Source organism: Stigmatopora argus, chromosome 2 (assembly GCF_051989625.1).
Source record: "Stigmatopora argus isolate UIUO_Sarg chromosome 2, RoL_Sarg_1.0, whole genome shotgun sequence".
NCBI lineage: Eukaryota > Metazoa > Chordata > Actinopteri > Syngnathiformes > Syngnathidae > Stigmatopora > Stigmatopora argus.
This window is the reverse complement of record NC_135388.1, coordinates 3,677,839-3,694,373: the sequence shown is the minus strand read 5'-3', so window position 1 is coordinate 3,694,373 and position 16,535 is coordinate 3,677,839. Positions and strand designations below refer to the sequence as shown.

The window sequence follows — 16,535 nt, the reverse complement described above, 5'->3', positions numbered from 1 at the left end:
TATGTCGTTTTTTAAAGAAAATAAGCCTTATTATACTGTCATTTTTAAGGGGAAAAAGCTTTACTATACTATGTCGTTTTAAAAAAAAAAAGCCTTACTATACTATGTCGTTTTTAAGAAAAAAGCCTTACTATACACTGTCGTTTTTTAAGAAATAAAGCCTTACTATACTATGTCGTTTTTTTTTTTTACAAAAAAAGCCTTACTATACTATGTCGTTTTTTAAAGAAAATAAGCCTTATTATACTATGTCATTTTTAAGGGGAAAAAGCTTTACTATACTATGTCGTTTTTTACAAAAAAAGCCTTACTATACTATGTCGTTTTTAAGAAAAAAGCCTTACTATACACTGTCGTTTTTTAAGAAAAAAAGCCTTACTATACTATGTCGTCTTTTAAGAAATAAAGCCTTACTATACTATGTCGTTTTTTAAGAAAAAAAGCCTTACTATACTATGTCGTTTTTTAAAGAAAATAAGCCTTATTATACTATGTCATTTTTAAGGGGAAAAAGCTTTACTATACTATGTCGTTTTTTGCAAAAAAAAGCCTTACTATACTATGTTGTTTTTAAGAAAAAAGCCTGACTATACTATGTCGTTTTTAAGAAAAAAGCCTTGCTATACACTGTCGTTTTAAGAAAAAAAGCCTTACTATACTATGTCGTCTTTTAAGAAATAAAGCCTTACTATACTATGTCGTTTTTTTTAACAAAAAAAGCCTTACTATATTATGTCGTTTTTTAAGAAAATAAGCCTTCCTATACTATGTCGTTTTTTAAAGAAAATAAGCCTTATTATACTATGTCATTTTTAAGGGGAAAAAGCTTTACTATACTATGTCGTTTTTTTACAAAAAAAGCCTTACTATACTATGTCGTTTTTAAGAAAAAAAGCCTGACTATACTATGTCGTTTTTAAGAAAAAAGCCTTACTATACACTGTCATTTTTTAAGAAAAAAAGCCTTACTATACTATGTCGTCTTTTAAGAAATAAAGCCTTACTATACTATGTCGTTTTTTTTTAACAAAAAAAGCCTTACTATACTATGTTGTTTTTTTAAGAAAATAAGCCTTCCTATACTATGTCGTTTTTTAAAGAAAATAAGCCTTATTATACTATGTCATTTTTAAGGGGAAAAGCTTTACTATACTATGTCGTTTTTTTTACAAAAAAAGCCTTACTATACTATGTCGTTTTTAAGAAAAAAGCCTTACTATACACTGTCGTTTTTTAAGAAAAAAAGACTTACTATACTATGTCGTCTTTTAAGAAATAAAGCCTTACTATACTATGTCGTTTTTTTTAACAAAAAAAGCCTTTCTATACTATGTCGTTTTTTAAAGAAAATAAGCCTTATTATACTATGTCATTTTTAAGGGGAAAAAGCTTTACTATACTATGTCGTTTTTTACAAAAAAAGCCTTACTATACTATGTCGTTTTTAAGAAAAAAGCCTTATTATACACTGTCGTTTTTTAAGAAAAAAAGCCTTACTATACTATGTCGTTTTTTAAGAAAATAAGCCTTCCTATACTATGTCGTTTTTTAAAAGAAAATAAGCCTTATTATACCATGTCATTTTTAAGGGGAAAAAGCTTTACTATACTATGTCGTTTTTTTACAAAAAAAAGCCTTACTATACTGTGTCGTTTTTAATAATAATAATCGGACATAGGCCCTGTCGTCATTATCACAACACAAAAGCCTACTTGTCATCACACGCAGAAACTGCGCGTGACGAAATTGATGGTGCTTCTCCATAAGCTACGTTTAATCGGCAAAAGACCTAAATAAGTGTAAGTTACGGACTTGTAATTTGTCATTCCGCTGTTGTGGATACAGGTCGCTTACCTCTTGCTTACCTCTCACTGTCTTCCACTTACCTTACTTCAGTCAGCTAGTAGGAGGCAGATCACCAACCAAACATCTGTTCATATACCGCAGAAGGGAATGTGTGTTATGTTAGCACGAGTTTAGATTTCTGATGGATGTGGGGAAAAAAACTGTCCTTAAGCCTATTTGTCCGTGCGTTGTGGGACCTATAGCGTCTGCCAGAGGGCAGCAGCTGGAACAGATTGTGACCAGGGTGGTAAGGGTCCCCTATGATGTTCTTGGCTCTGCTGAGGTAACGAGGGCTGGCAATGTCTTCAAGTGAGGGCAGAGAGCAGCCGACAATCCTCTGGGCAGTGTTAATCACTTTCTGCATGGCCTTTTTGTCTGCCGCCGTGCTTCCAGCGTACCACACTGTGATGCCGTACGCCAGGATGCTCTCTACAGTGGTTCTATAGAAGGTTATCAGAAAATTGGTGCCCAAGTTGTTCTTCCTAAGTACCCTGAGGAAATGGAGAGGAGAGGAAGGGGAATTTTAAGAAAAAAGCCTGACTATACTATGTCGTTTTTAAGAAAAAAGCCTTACTATACACTGTCGTTTTTTAAGAAAAAAAGCCTTACTATACTATGTCGTTTTTTAAAGAAATTAAGCCTTATTATACTATGTCATTTTTAAGGGAAAAAGCTTTACTATACTATGTCGTTTTTTATTTAAAAAAAAGCCTTACTATACTATGTCGTTTTTAAGAAAAAAGCCTGACTATACTATGTCATTTTTAAGAAAAAAGCCTTACTATACATTGTCGTCTTTTAAGAAATAAAGCCTTACTATACTATGTCGTTTTTTTTTAAACAAAAAAAGCCTTACTATACTATGTCGTTTTTTAAGAAAATAAGCCTTACTATACTATGTCGTTTTTTAAAGAAAATAAGCCTTATTATATCATGTCATTTTTAAGAGGAAAAAGCTTTACTATACTATGTCGTTTTTTACAAAAAAAAGCCTTACTATACTATGTCGTTTTTAAGAAAAAAGCCTGACTATACTGTCGTTTTTAAGAAAAAAGCCTTACTATACTGTCGTTTTTAAGAAAAAAGCCTTACTATACACTGTCGTTTTTTAAACAAAAAAAGCCTTACTATACTATGTCGTTTTTTAAGAAAATAAGCCTTCCTATACTGTCGTTTTTTAAAGAAAATAAGCCTTATTATACTATGTCATTTTTAAGGGGAAAAAGCTTTACATACTATGTCGTTTTTTACAAAAAAAGCATCACTATACTATGTCGTTTAAAAAAAAAAGCCTTACTATATACACTGTTGTTTTTTTAAGAAAAAAAGCCTTACTGTACTATGTTTTTTTAAGAAAAAGCATTACTATACTATTACATCTACTACTACTTACTATATATACTGTCATTTTTTAAGAGGAAAAAAAGCCTTACTATACTATGTCGTTTTAGACCAAAAAAAGCCTATACTATGTTGTTTTTTAAAGTAAAAAAGCCTTACGATACTATGCCGTTTAAGAAAAAAAAGCCTTACAATATACTATGTTGTTTTTTAAGAAATAAAGCCGTACTATACTGTCATTTTTTAAGAAATAAAGCCTTACTATGCTATGTCGTTTTTTAAGAAATAAAGCCTTACTATTCATTGTCGTTTTTAAAGAAAAAAAGCCTTACTATACTATGTCGTTTTTTAAGAAATAAAGCCTTACTATACTATGTCGTTTTTTAAGAAAAAAAAGCCTTACTATATTATGTCGTTTTTTAAGAAAAAAAGCCTTATTATACTATGTCATTTTTAAGAAAAAAGCCTTACTGTGCTGTTTTTTTTAAAAGAAAAAAAGCCTTACTATACTATGATGTTTTCAAAGAAAAAGCATTACTATACTATGTTGTTTTTTTAAAGAAAAGAAGCCTTACTACATATACTATGTCATTTTTTAAGAAAAAAAAGCCTTACTATACTATGTCGTTTTTTTAAGAAAAAAAGCCTTACTGTGCTGTCGTTTTTAAAAGAAAAAAAGCTTTACTATACTATGATGTTTTCAAAGAAAACGCATTACTATACTATGTTGTTTTTTTAAAGAAAAGAAGCCTTACTATATATACTATGTCATTTTTTAAGAAAAAAAGCCTTACTATATTATGTCGTTTTTTAAGAAAAAAAGCCTTACTATACTATGTCGTCTTTTAAGAAATAAAGCCTTACTATACTATGTCGTTTTTTAAGAAAAAAAGCCTTACTATACTATGTCCTCTTTTAAGAAATAAAGCCTTACCATACTATGTCATTTTAGACAAAAAAAGCCTATACTATTTCGTTTTTTAAGAAATAAAGCCTTTACTATGTTGTTTTTTTAAAAAAAAGTCTTACTATACTATGTCGTTATTTAAGGAAAAAAAGCCTTACTATACATGGTCGTTTTTTAAGAAAAAAAGCCTTACTATACTATGTCATTTTTTAAAGAAAAAAAAAGCCTTACTATACCATGTTGTTTTTTAAAGAAAAAATAAGCCTTACTATACTATGTCGTTTTTTAAGAAAAAAGCCTTACTATACACTGTCGTTTTTAAGAAAAAAAGCCTTACTATGCTATGTTGTTTTTTTAAACAAAAAAAGCCTCACTATACTATGTCATTTTTTAAGAAAAAAAGCCTTACTATACTATGTCGTTTTTTAAAGAAAATAAGCCTTCCTATATGTCGTTTTTAAAGAAAATAAGCCTTATTATACTATGTCGTTTTTTAAAGAAAAAAAGCATTACTATACTATGTCGTTTTTAAAGAAAAAGCATTACTATACTATGTCGTTTTTTAAAGAAAAGAAGCCTTACTATATATACTATGTCATTTTTTAAGAGAAAAAAAAGCCTTACTATACTATGTTGTTTAAGAAAAAAAGCCTTACTATATACACTGTCATTTTTTAAGAGAAAAAAAAGCCTTACTATACTATGTCGTTTTTTAAGAAAAAAAACCTTACTATACATGGTCATTTTTCAAAGAAAAAAGGCCTTACTATACATGGTCATATTTTAAGAAAAAAAGGCCTTACTATACATGATATTTTTTTTTAAAAGAAAAAAAGGCCTTATATTATTTTTTTAAGGAAAACAACGGCTTACCGTACATGGTCTTTTTTTAATTTAAAAAAAAAAGCCGCACTTTACATTGTCATAGAAAACTACAATTTGCCGAGTCAGGCCACTGAAGCCAACCTTTACTCTATTTGAAACTCCAACTCCCATCGGCCAGTGCGCCACACGTACAACATGGCGTCTGTCTCGCGGACAAAAGACGAATGTCTCCGACGGTGGGCGCAAAGCCTATTCTAATCAAAACCAATTTCTACACGGGGGAAACTTAACGTGCCTACGGGCGTCCAGACTGCGGGAATCCGACCCCCCCACACACACACACACAAACGCCCGCCCGCCCTCATGTTACAACGGACATCTTTGGACGACTGTCTACTGGAGTAAACAAGGTAAGTTAAAAGTCCCCGCTGGTTTTTAAAAGGCTCTCATTAGCCCGCTAGATTTCCTTGCGACCCCCAACCACTTAAAAAAAATCCGTGATTTTGCTATGTTGAGCGACACAAACCGACACGACAACATTTTACATCCCAAGCTTAAATTTGAATTTTTAAAATCTCATTCGTCACGTTAGCTGTGATTAAATCCTCGATTTTAGTACGCAGACATTACTGTCAGTGAACCCCCCCAAAAATGACACTATCTGCCGTCATTCCTTAAAACACTTTGCTGTTTTAACAACATTGAAGAACTCTAGATTCCAATCCCGTGGAGTTGCCTGTGACAGTGTAATAACGATGTAATAAACACATTCCTCTATTACCCACTGCAACATGCGGCTCTGAAACCACATGTGGCTCACTATCACTTTGGAAAATATAGAACTAATGCTAATTTTCTAGCAAGAGAAATGTTATTGTTTAAAACACGAGTCAAAAGTAACGTTTTGTGACACTTGACCATTGATTGTTGTATAAATGTAAAGCAAAAATGTTTCATTTTTTATGCTAATTTTCTAGCAAGATACATTTTATTGTTTAAAACACGAGTCAAAAGTAACGTTTTGTGACACTTGACCATTAATTGTTAAGTGTAAAGCAAAAATGTCTATTTTTTTAAATTCAATGATATTTTTCAATGTAAAAAATGTTTTAAAATTTGAATAGTTTTATTTTTTAATCAAAAAAGTTAAACATATTTTTTGTTTGTTTTTAAAAAGAAGACTTTCTATTAATAAGCTAAAAAAAATCGGACACTTTAATGCAGGGGTCGGGAACCTTTTTGACAGAGAGAGCCATAAACAATTCATATTTTCAAATATTATTCCTTGAGAGCCATACTCATAATTTAACATACATGAAAAATGTGCGCCTTTTTTTTTTAACTAATTTCACCCCTTTGAAAGTACAAAAACTCCCTGATTTTTTTTGCCAACATTGTTACGCTGTTGCTAATCACTGTATGCATAAAGAGTCGTGTAATTAAAAGAATAATGATTAAAGCGGTGCTAGATGTAGCGTCATTGCCACAGACTTGATGCTCCTATTGGTGCATTCAGAACTCCATATATTAACTGACAGGTTATCTGGGAGCCATATGCACCAATCAAAAGAGCCACATAAGGCTCCCGAGCCATAGGTTCCCTACCCCTGCTTTAATGTCTACGAATGATTGCTCGACGCTCAGAAAAAGCTTTTAGTTCAGGAATCGATTAATTGCGGCAGGCTAATGCTATAAAACCGTAATGCAAAAACTACGTTTGATTAGCTTTGCGATACACAATTCAGCCTACCGTCTTTTTGAAGGATGTTCCGGCAGTGCGAGGAGCCTCGCTTCACCATCGAGCAGATCGACCTCCTGCAGAGACTCAGGAGGACGGGGATCGGCCAGGCCCAGCTCCTCCACGCCCTGGATGCCTTGGAACAACTAGAACGCCCCCACGGGCGGACCTCCGCCGCCACTCAGACCGTCCTCCCCGACGGCCGGCTGTCGCCGAGGAGCGTCGAAACGGTGTCGCCCCCGGCCGCGGTGGCGCCGAGCAACGGGAAAATGTCCCCGCCGCCCGGGTTTCCTCTGGCGCCCTTCGCCTCGGAGACCGGAGACGACGACACGGATGTTGAAGAGAAAGTGGAAGACCTGATGAGGTGGGAAAATCATGGATTTGTTGTTTTTTTTTTATTCTAAAAAGTGAGAAAGGACAACATTTGCCTGCTTTGTAGGAGAGACAGCGGCATCATCAAGGAGGAGATCAAGTGCTTCCTGGCCAACAGGCGCATCTCCCAAGCCGTCGTGGCGCAAGTGACCGGTGCGTGACTTCCTGCTTTTCTTCTTGGAACCAGAACGCAAGTTCACACTTTCTCTCCTGCAGGAATTAGCCAGAGCCGCATCTCCCACTGGTTGCTGCAGCAAGGGTCCGACCTCAGCGAGCAAAAGAAGCGAGCCTTCTTTCGCTGGTATCAGCTGGAAAAGACCAACCCTGGTGAGAACAAGAAAAAAAAAATCGGTTTAAACCCCTTTGTGCACAAATTAGGATTATTTGGGTTACGGGACACTCATTGTTTGCAAATGACAGTACCAGACATTCAATCCATTTAGACCAGGTCCAGTCTTTGAGAGCCCCTATCCAGTCTGTTTTCCAGGTCTCTCTCCACCAACACAGCTGAATCAAATAATTGGGATCGGTATGAAGCTGGACAGCTTGTTGATTAGTTGATCATTAGATTCAGGTGTGGTAGAGGGAGGAGTTATGGAAAACAGACTGGATAGGGGCTCTCGAGTACCAGATTTAGACTAGGAGGGGGGGAATGAACGTTCATAATAATAATAATCGGACTTTGTCATCATCATTGACTCGACAAAAAGCCTAATTGTCATCATACCCAGAAACTGTGTATGACAAAATTGGTAGTGCTTCTCCATAAGGTGCGTTTTCCCAACAAAAGACCCAAATAAGTGATCATTTCGGACTCTTAATTTGGCATTCTGCCGTGATGGATACATCGCATCACCCCCCCGAGTGGATCACTTACCTCTCACTGTCTTTCACTTACCTTCAGTCAGCCAGTAGGAGGCAGATCACCGCCCAAGGTCTATTCATATTACCTCACCCCAAAGTTATTACGCAGAAAGGATTGTGTGTCGTGTTACCGCAAGTTTAGAGTCCTGATGGATGTGGGGAAAAAAATGTCCTTAAGCCTATTTGTCCATACTTTGTGTGACCTATAGCGTCTCCCAGAGGGCAGCAGCTGGAACAGATTGTGACCAGGGTGGTATGGGTCCCCGATGATGTTCATAGTTGTACTACAAGTTCCTTCGTGTGTAATGGTACTACAAGAACTTGTACATGTAGGGACACTGTATTAGAAGTATGTGTAATTGTACATCAAGTACGTGTAAGATTTTAGTGCATGAAAAAGCATTAAGAATGGAACTGTCCCCAAGGCTATTGGTCACAAGAGTCTTAAATACTAATAATGCTAATAGCGCTAACACTGTGTGTCATGGTCAGAATGCACCTGTTCCAAGATTTGGTTTCGTCCGTCCTTCAGGTGCCACGTTGGCCATGCGGAGCGCCCCGTTCACTCTGGAAGACGTGGTGATGGATTGGCAGCAGGCCCCGCCCACCTTCTCCTCCGCTCCGGGGGGTTTCCGCCTGCGCAGGGGCAACAGATTCACCTGGAGGAAGGAGTGTCTGGCTATCATGGAGAGGTAACATTTACGCTAGCATGTGACCGACCGGCATTCCTTTAGCCGTCGTGGGTGTGCGCAGTTATTTCGGCGACCATCAATATCCCGACGAAGCGAGGAGGGAGGAGATCTCCGCGGCCTGCAATGCCGTCATTCAAAAACCAGGCAGGTCCAGATCGGGAACGCCGTCTCCTCGCGCTTTTGGCGTCCGTCATGTGACCGTCTACCTTTTTTTTTAGGAAAGAAGCTGCTGGATTTCGAGAAGGTGACCTCTCTCAAAGTCTACAACTGGTTCGCGAACCGCCGCAAGGACATGAAGAGACGCGCTAACATCGGTAACGCCTTCATTTGTGTTGTCATTACGACTGATAACCTTTGATTTGTTATTGAAGAAGCCGCCATTTTGGGGAATCACAACATCGACGCCCACAGTCCCGGAGAGCAATCGAACGGCGACGACTTGGATGTCAACGACTTTCCCGAGCAGGTAAGGTACATTTTTTGGTACACGATCGATTGGTCGCCCGGAAGGTAAGTGATAATTACCATTTAAATCGTTGCTCAAATTCCCTCAATACAAACTGCGAATGACTATTTAGTCATACTTAATGTAATTAAGTAATTATTAGGCTAAAGAAAAGCTCCAAATTTCTCTGACTTTTGTTGTTTTTTGTTGGAGAACTTGTTAAGACCCTGACGGACGTCGCTTCTTAAAGGGACAACGCATGTACATACAAACTCTTCTACACTCTCACGTCGGCTCAGTGAAACGGCTCATGGCCATTGTTGGCTTTTATTGATGCATAGACCGTGTTGTTTTACCTTGTTTTGTCGCCGGTCTTTTGGTCGCCCGTTGTCGCGGTCGGGGCGACCAAAAGACCGGCGACCAATCGACCGCACACAAATTTTTTAATCTTGTTTTCGACTTAAAAGGTGGCCTAGGCTCGTTCTTGTTTTATACACAAATTCTCTAATCCAGGTCGCTACACTGCTGCCTAGCTGGATGACCGTCCTGGGCCGCGAGGGCTCGTCTGGGGCCAAGACTTTGGAAAAGAGGGCCGACGAAGCGGACTTGACGTTGGTGGGCGACATCAAGACGGAGGTGATAGAAGACGACTGAAAGGAGGTGACGTCACCACGTCATTACAGTATGCAAATATCGGAGCAGAGGGCCAAATGGAGTACCTCCGTTTAGCCGAGTGGCTCCGCCAAACACGCCGCTTGAGGAAACTTTCTTGATGAGCTCTAAGGAGACACTGTGATGACAACGGTACTGCCTCAAAATGGCCGCATTAAAGCTTTTGTGGGGTCCCTTTAAATGGCATACATTAATCGGAGATTGCGTCATGTTAAGAAAAACACGTCTTTCATCTAAATCGGGAATGATAAATCCTTCAGTAGTGAAAAGATATCCTATAAAATGACATTTATATTTCTTGGATTATTTGGTGGCTTGTAGCCTTTAACTCATTCATCGTGTTTTGACAGTTTTAAACTCTGATCATACCGTGATTGGGTTTGATTTCCGATTGGATCGAGGACATCCCTAATCTATAAATCATTTAAACGGTCACTTAAAAAAACGCGCTTTTCGCTTCCTAGTGGAAGAAATGGACGCTTCCATTGACAGAAGCCAAAGTATATTACCTTCCTCAATGTGTTTGTCTTTTGTCTTCAACACATCAGATGTGTTTCGTGGCGTCCGGGCATCCATGATGTAAAATGTGGTCGACCTGTGTTTCAAACACAACATTTTTTTTTTTGTCTTTCCAAAGGTGCTCCTTTCACTCCATGGTTGTCTCGTGTAGCAGTAAAGCCATGACGATATTGACACTATAGCTGAAAGTATAAGAAAATGTAGCACATTATTACTGTAAATGAGCCGTAAAGGCAATTGTGAGCGTAAAACGAACTCACTTGAAGAGGGAGTGCCTTGTTTCGATGCTTGATTGTAAAAAAAAAACTAACAAACCTCCACACAATTTATTGTACTGCCTTTTTTTGTCATCATGAAAATGTTTGATTTACTGTTATTTTATTGTTTTAAAATTAAAGATGATCACAATGTTGTTTTCTTTCTCAAAATTTTTTAAATCATGTTTTTTATACATTTTTCATTTTTTTATCCAATCGCCCACATGCTAATTTTTTTTTTCTCCGTTAGTCAGTGCGAATGGCGGAGCGATCGCTAATACGAGAGGGGTATATACTACTACTCGTTGGCAAGTGGTCTTGCGTTATCCTATTGTGAGGAAATTTGTATGCATCATTTTTGTAATATTTTGAAGGGAATACAAAAGCAAACAACCCTCGATAGGTTGCATCTGAAAGTCAGGGTGGAGGCGGGGCAAATAGAGCCAACCCGGGAGAACAAAGGTATCAAAATTAGAATTAAGTTTAGTGTAAGGTTAGATTAAACTTATTTTTGAGTGTGTATCCATCATAATCCAAGTTTATTTAAATGTGTTTATGTTACGAGCGCGTTGCCGTGCAAAAAGTCTTAAGGATTTAAAATTTCATGAACACTGACATTGACGCTAAAGATATTCGTTTTGTGAGAAGGCGGAAAAAAGCAGGCTAGCGAACTTGCCTTCCTAGCATAAGCAATTAGCACACGAGCTAAGCTAACATGCTAACTTTGTTTAACTAGGACTGAGCCCTAATACAAGTATACCAAGTTTGATAGTAAATTAAACAAACATTAAAAAAAACAATTTGCCTTTTAAGAACAATGTAAATCTTACATTTAAAAGTTTCATTCATATATGGTCACCCACCCACTAAAAAATACACGATAATGCCGCACGACAATCGACAAAAAAAAAAAAAACACTAATAGATTTCTCATTTCTCTTTATCAGATTACTGCTCAAATGATACAATTAAAAAAAAACAATAGATGCTTTTTCCCCCATATAATACACGCTCTTTGGATTGCAGCATAGTGACAGAAAATTAAATTAATCACAAAATAAAACAGGTGCTCCAAACCCCTTTCTAGATGGCCGCACAGATACAGTAGCAAAAAAATAAGCTGATTGCTAATAATTGATATGAAATGTTTGTCAGTTTATGCAGTATTAACGTGGCGGTAGTGACGACCAAATACATATTTTGCATTGTTTTCCGCACTTATGTTGGCAACATTAATTCAGCTTCAATAAATACAAGCAAGATGAGAACGAACGTCCGGATTTTGGCGGGTGAGCCCCACCAAAATCACTCAGCTACAGCACCCCCATAAAGTTTTGAATCTTGGAAGTACAACTTTTTCTTTTCCTCAAATCGACTCGCCATTTGAATGTATGACATTCACAGAATTACTATTTTAGCGTAAAATGACAACTTTCTCCTTACAATGAAATGTTAAGCACACAACACTTAAGGGAAAAAAAATCCTAATTAGAAAAGTAGAATTTTGTATAACAAGATTTTTCTCATGTTTACTGTATTCCAAATTTTAATATGACTTATTTCTCATAAAATTGTGAATAAAGGCCCTTGATTTGAGACGATTTATTTTTTATTCGTTCATTTTTCCGTGAATTGTCGTAGGAATTAAAATTCATCAAAAAAAAAATTGCAAGGATTTTAAGCATTATTTTTTTTCTCCAAAATGTATATTTTGGGGGATTTTTTTTCAAATATGGTGTTTATTTTACACTTTAAAATGACCACCTAGAATTAGAATTAATTTGCCCTAAAATTGTGTCAAATTGTCTCAGAAATTCAGAGTTCACCAACTTATCTTGCTATTTTTTTTTTAAATAAAAATATTTTCTCAGAATTAAAAAAAAAGATTAAAAATGTTAGCAATTGCCAAAATTTCAACAAAGGGATCTGATAAAATAAAAAATAAAAAATCTCTATATATTATTTCATGAAGGCGTCACTATTGGTGTTAAAATTGCAATATTCCCCCACAAAAATATTTAACTTTTTATCAACACTACTAATTTTACCTTGTGAAATCAACTTTTTTTCCATTAAAACTTTAGTTTTTCATGACTACCATGGTAATAAACAAAGTTATTATTTTTTCCTACAAGTCCGAATGTCAAATTTTGAATAGAATTTTTTTTCCAACATTTCTCACCCTGGCAGAGTTGCTTTAAAATTAGGATGACAATAACTTCCCAGTTTTTTTCCACGACTTACATCAATTTTTTAAGACCTTCCAAGACCCAACAGGCACACACAAACTTACTTACTTTCTCCTCCACCTTCAAACCACAATTTGCTAAAAGCACTTTCATCATCACCACCTTAAATTGAAATCGTTCCTGGCACCAATCCAACTCATTTCTCACAATTGCACCAATTTGGTGGGAATCCAACATAACTCCATCTTCCATTTAAGAGTAAAAAAAAGATTAAAATTTGCGCGTGGACTACAAATAGAGGGGAGCGCTAATAGCAGCGATGAATCAAGAAAATCATTTGTGCAATTCAAAAAAAGAAAAACATAAAAAGGACAATAAAGGTAAAGAAGGCTTCATGACAGATTTGTGCGGCAGAGGCACGCGTGTACGTTCAAATATAAATAAAATATGTGATATGTCTGATAAGACGCAAAAACTGCTCATGATATGACCGATTATTATCATTATTTTGTAGATGGATGCTCTTTTGTCATTATTAGAGCCACACTGAAGACAGAATAGAAAATATTGCAATAATACAAGTGAACAATTATTGTGCATCAAAAACCAATCAAGTATATTTAGTAATAAATTCACCTGCTTATTTTTCTTTGAATTTTTTTTGAATGATCCATTCTCATTTAGATTTTAGTTCAACTTTCTACATACTTAAATGACAAAATTCAGATTTTTTTTGGCTTTTTAGTGGACTTAAAAACATGACATTGTCACGATAAAGTGGAAATTAATTTAAAACATAATGCAGACCATTTTTGGCAACTTTATCCATAATTTATTGCTCCTGAAACGGCAACTGTTTTTAGTGAAACGTCATCAGTGTGGCTCTGATAATCCTCCTTGGCACTCATCCATATTTCTATTTGTGTGTTAACAAGATTAAAAATATTAAAAATATTCACTGACCTGCTTGTTGCAGAGGCGAGTCATGACAAATACAGCCCAAAAAAAAAAAGACAAAAATCAATGTGGAGGGCTCAACAAGTGTGTCCTACCTCTCCCATGATGCAACGTGCTTACTTCCGGAAGTAGCCTCGCCGCGGACGTCACCGGAATGTTCACTAAAAAGTGCACGGCGTCTTGTTTTTTTTTCCTCTTCCTCTTTCGTCAACAACACGAGACTTTTCTGGAGTCTTTTCAAAATAAAATGCACTTAAACACAATGCGCGGCTCCCGTGTGTCATCCTCGACGTCGACACGGAGGCCAAAAAAGCCGACTTATTGCACACAAACGGTAAAAAAAAAAAGTGTCCCCCTCGTGGGAATCGTGACGAGGCGTTCGGAAACGGCGTCTCAGCTGCTCCAGGACTTGCGGTTCTCACCTTTGAGGACGGGGACGTGGGGGCCTCGGGGGGCGGTGGCGGCCGGCTCCGGGGGGGCGCGTCGCCCATCGCGGGAGCTCAGGCGCTCGGGCCGGACCAGAATGCCGTGCGCCGGCCGACATTGGAAGTAGCGGTGGCCGCCCACGCAGCCGTCGTGTTTACCTTGGGAAAGAGGAATAAATGCCGTGGTTTAAAAATAATTTGGGGAGGGGCCAAAGAATGGACATTCGTTTATTGGCCCCTCCCAGTCTAAATGTTTTGGCTGTCTAGCGTCATCAATGGAACTGAAAAATTTGAATTCATTGCCGGTGATAAGGTAATAAGAACTACGGTGTGGGGTCCATAGACAGAATGTATGATTCTGTTTTCAATTTAGCTTTTATTAATGATTGTATTCATTAATAGATGTGTTTATAATTACCGTATTTTATAACCCTTGTATAGGCCGCACAACCCAAGAAATGCACAATTAAAGGGAAAAAGTTGCACTGGAGAATAAGTCATATTTTTGGAGGAATATTATTTGATAAAACCCTGAACAAAGAACGCGATAGGCATTTAAACATGATACTAAAAATAAGAATAAAGGGAACTAACATTTGCAAAAAATGTATATAATTTTTGGGTATATCGTCAGTTTAAGGTTAAGTCGCTCTCTTGTAGTTAAAGGAAAAAACTATACGTGAAATAACATAATGCGTGAAAACCTTCGCAGCCTGAGCCAGACTTAAAAAAATAAATAATTGTCCTCATTCAAAAATTAGGCAGGGGACTTGAATGGCACAACACCTTTAACATAATGCAAAAATAAGGCATAAAAGAGCCTTTTTTGATACAAATGCATTGGAACCCACAAAATGTGGAACCCACAAAAACTAAATTTATTAGTAACGTCACGGCGCTGAGATGGTCTCAACTACAATTGAATTGAATGGAGTGGCTTAATCCACATGTGTCAAAGTGGCGGCCCGGGGGCCAAATCTGGCCGGTCACATCATTTTGTGCGGCCCGAGAAAGTAAATCATGAGTGCCGACTTTCTGTTTTAGGATCAAATTAAAATGGAGTATAGCTGTATATTAAATTTCCTGATTTCCCCCCTTTTAAATCAATAATTGTCATTATTTTAATCATTTTTTTCTGTGTTTTTAGTTCAAAAATCATTTTGTAAAATCGAAAAATATATATAAAAAAAAGCTAAAATAAACATTGTTTCAGATCTGTAAAAAAATGAATATTTGGGGCTTTTAATTTAGTTCTTTTAATCCATTTATTTTTAAAAATCTAAATATTATATCTAAAATTGTCTGGCCCACGTGAAATCAAGTTGACGTTAAAGCGGCCCACTTTTCTGACACCCTTGGCTCAAAGGTTCGGCGGAGGAGTCGCTTCTCACCTGCGGGGGAGTCCAGCTCCACGCCCACCCACACGCCTTCCGCAAAGTGCGTGGCGCCCAGGTAGCGCACGGTGCCCGTCTTGCCGGTCCCCAGGGCCACGCGGACGCCGTCCCTCAGCCACTCGTCCGTCGGCTTCTGTTCAGAGAGGAAGCGACGCGGGGCGGCGCCGTCGTGATTGGCGGGCTCGGCCAGGACCAGGGAGGAGGACGAGGACGAAGAGGAGGGGGGTCGCAGGACGTCGGACAGGGTCGCCGTGGAGACGCTGGCCGAGAAGTAGCCGCTGGACGACTGGCTGAGCGGGCTGAGGGGGGTGCCGTCATGCGGGTCGAGCGCGGGGAGAGGAGGCGCGTCGGCCGGGTCGGGGCGCCGTTCTCTGGCCGGCGCTCGTGGCGGAGGGGCGGCCTGGCCACGAGCAAAACCAGCGTCAGCTTAACTTTGCAGCCCCCCCTTTGAGCGCTAATTCTCCATTGGCCTCTTGCTAATGGAAATTATTATTATTATTATCATTTTTTAAATACGAACTCCTTTGGCTGCCATTAATACGCCATCAATGGAACTGAAATAAAATTCAGATTTACCCACTAATTTATGTCTTATTATTTTGCGCATTTACATCTCATCTCATTTTCTGAACCGCTTTATCCTCACTAGGGTCGCAGGGGGTGCTGGAGCCTATCCCAGCTGACTTCGGGCCAGAGGCGAGGGACACCCTGAATTGGTGGCCAGCCAATCACAAGGAGACAAACAACCATTCACGCTCACACTCATAGCTAGGGGCAATTTAGAGTGTCCAATTAGCCTACCTCACATGTCTTTGGAATGTGGGAGGAACCCGGAGTACCCGGAGAAAACCCACGCGGGCCCGGGGAGAACATTTAATTTAGCTCCATACAAGGGCCGCATGCTTGCTTTTCAATAAAAGGTTTGCCAACATGGGAACACGATGACGTGCACTTTGGATTGTGACTACACAAAAAACAGGCATTCTCACCGTGTCCGCCTTCAGCCTGTTTTCGTCTCCGCCTGGTGGCGACATGATGCGCGGTACGTGCTGCTGGACGACACAAAATAACAAAAAAAACTTTTAAAAAAAAT

At 37.9% G+C, this 16,535-nt stretch overlaps 3 protein-coding genes and 1 long non-coding RNA gene across 7 annotated transcripts in view; 2 read left to right on the top strand and 2 right to left on the bottom strand.

Moving 5' to 3' along the window:
- eprs1 (glutamyl-prolyl-tRNA synthetase 1) overlaps window positions 1-16,535 on the top strand; it is a 96,181-nt gene that overhangs the window by 34,228 nt on the left and 45,418 nt on the right. The window lies entirely within an intron of this gene.
- On the bottom strand, window positions 1,630-7,578 carry LOC144069274 (uncharacterized). The gene is made up of 3 exons (XR_013298432.1): window positions 7,085-7,578; window positions 6,669-7,012; window positions 1,630-2,336 (listed from the first exon to the last, which is right to left on the bottom strand). It is a non-coding gene; the product is annotated as an uncharacterized LOC144069274 (long non-coding RNA).
- Window positions 5,077-9,995, top strand: LOC144069264 (homeobox-containing protein 1-like). The gene is made up of 9 exons (XM_077594520.1): window positions 5,077-5,328; window positions 6,682-7,020; window positions 7,096-7,181; window positions 7,245-7,355; window positions 8,425-8,584; window positions 8,646-8,728; window positions 8,803-8,898; window positions 8,956-9,050; window positions 9,543-9,995. Exons 2-9 carry the CDS (start codon window positions 6,683-6,685, stop codon window positions 9,681-9,683), a joined length of 1,110 nt encoding a protein of 369 aa, XP_077450646.1. The 5' UTR covers window positions 5,077-5,328; window position 6,682; the 3' UTR covers window positions 9,684-9,995.
- Window positions 11,400-16,535, bottom strand: part of kif13ba (kinesin family member 13Ba) — a 36,157-nt gene continuing 31,021 nt past the window's right edge. For 2 of the 4 annotated variants that reach the window (XM_077589700.1, XM_077589728.1), the window contains 3 exons: window positions 16,432-16,491; window positions 15,440-15,842; window positions 11,400-14,207 (listed from right to left, as the gene is read on the bottom strand). In XM_077589700.1, the coding sequence (XP_077445826.1) occupies window positions 14,017-14,207; window positions 15,440-15,842; window positions 16,432-16,491 (654 nt within the window). In that variant the 3' untranslated portion in view covers window positions 11,400-14,016. Of the gene's footprint in view, window positions 14,208-15,439; window positions 15,843-16,431; window positions 16,495-16,535 lie in introns of all 4 variants that reach the window. The other 2 variants (XM_077589710.1, XM_077589719.1) reach the window with 1 other exon arrangement.

Excerpts from the sequence above, each read along its gene's own strand:
- LOC144069264 (XM_077594520.1), top strand. The coding sequence starts at position 6,683 with ATGTTCCGGCAGTGCGAGGAGCCTCGCTTCACCATCGAGCAGATCGAC. Across the intron at positions 8,899-8,955 it reads GAAGAGACGCGCTAACATCG|AAGCCGCCATTTTGGGGAAT; the intron begins GTAACGCCTTCA and ends TTGTTATTGAAG. Across the intron at positions 9,051-9,542 it reads TCAACGACTTTCCCGAGCAG|GTCGCTACACTGCTGCCTAG; the intron begins GTAAGGTACATT and ends TCTCTAATCCAG.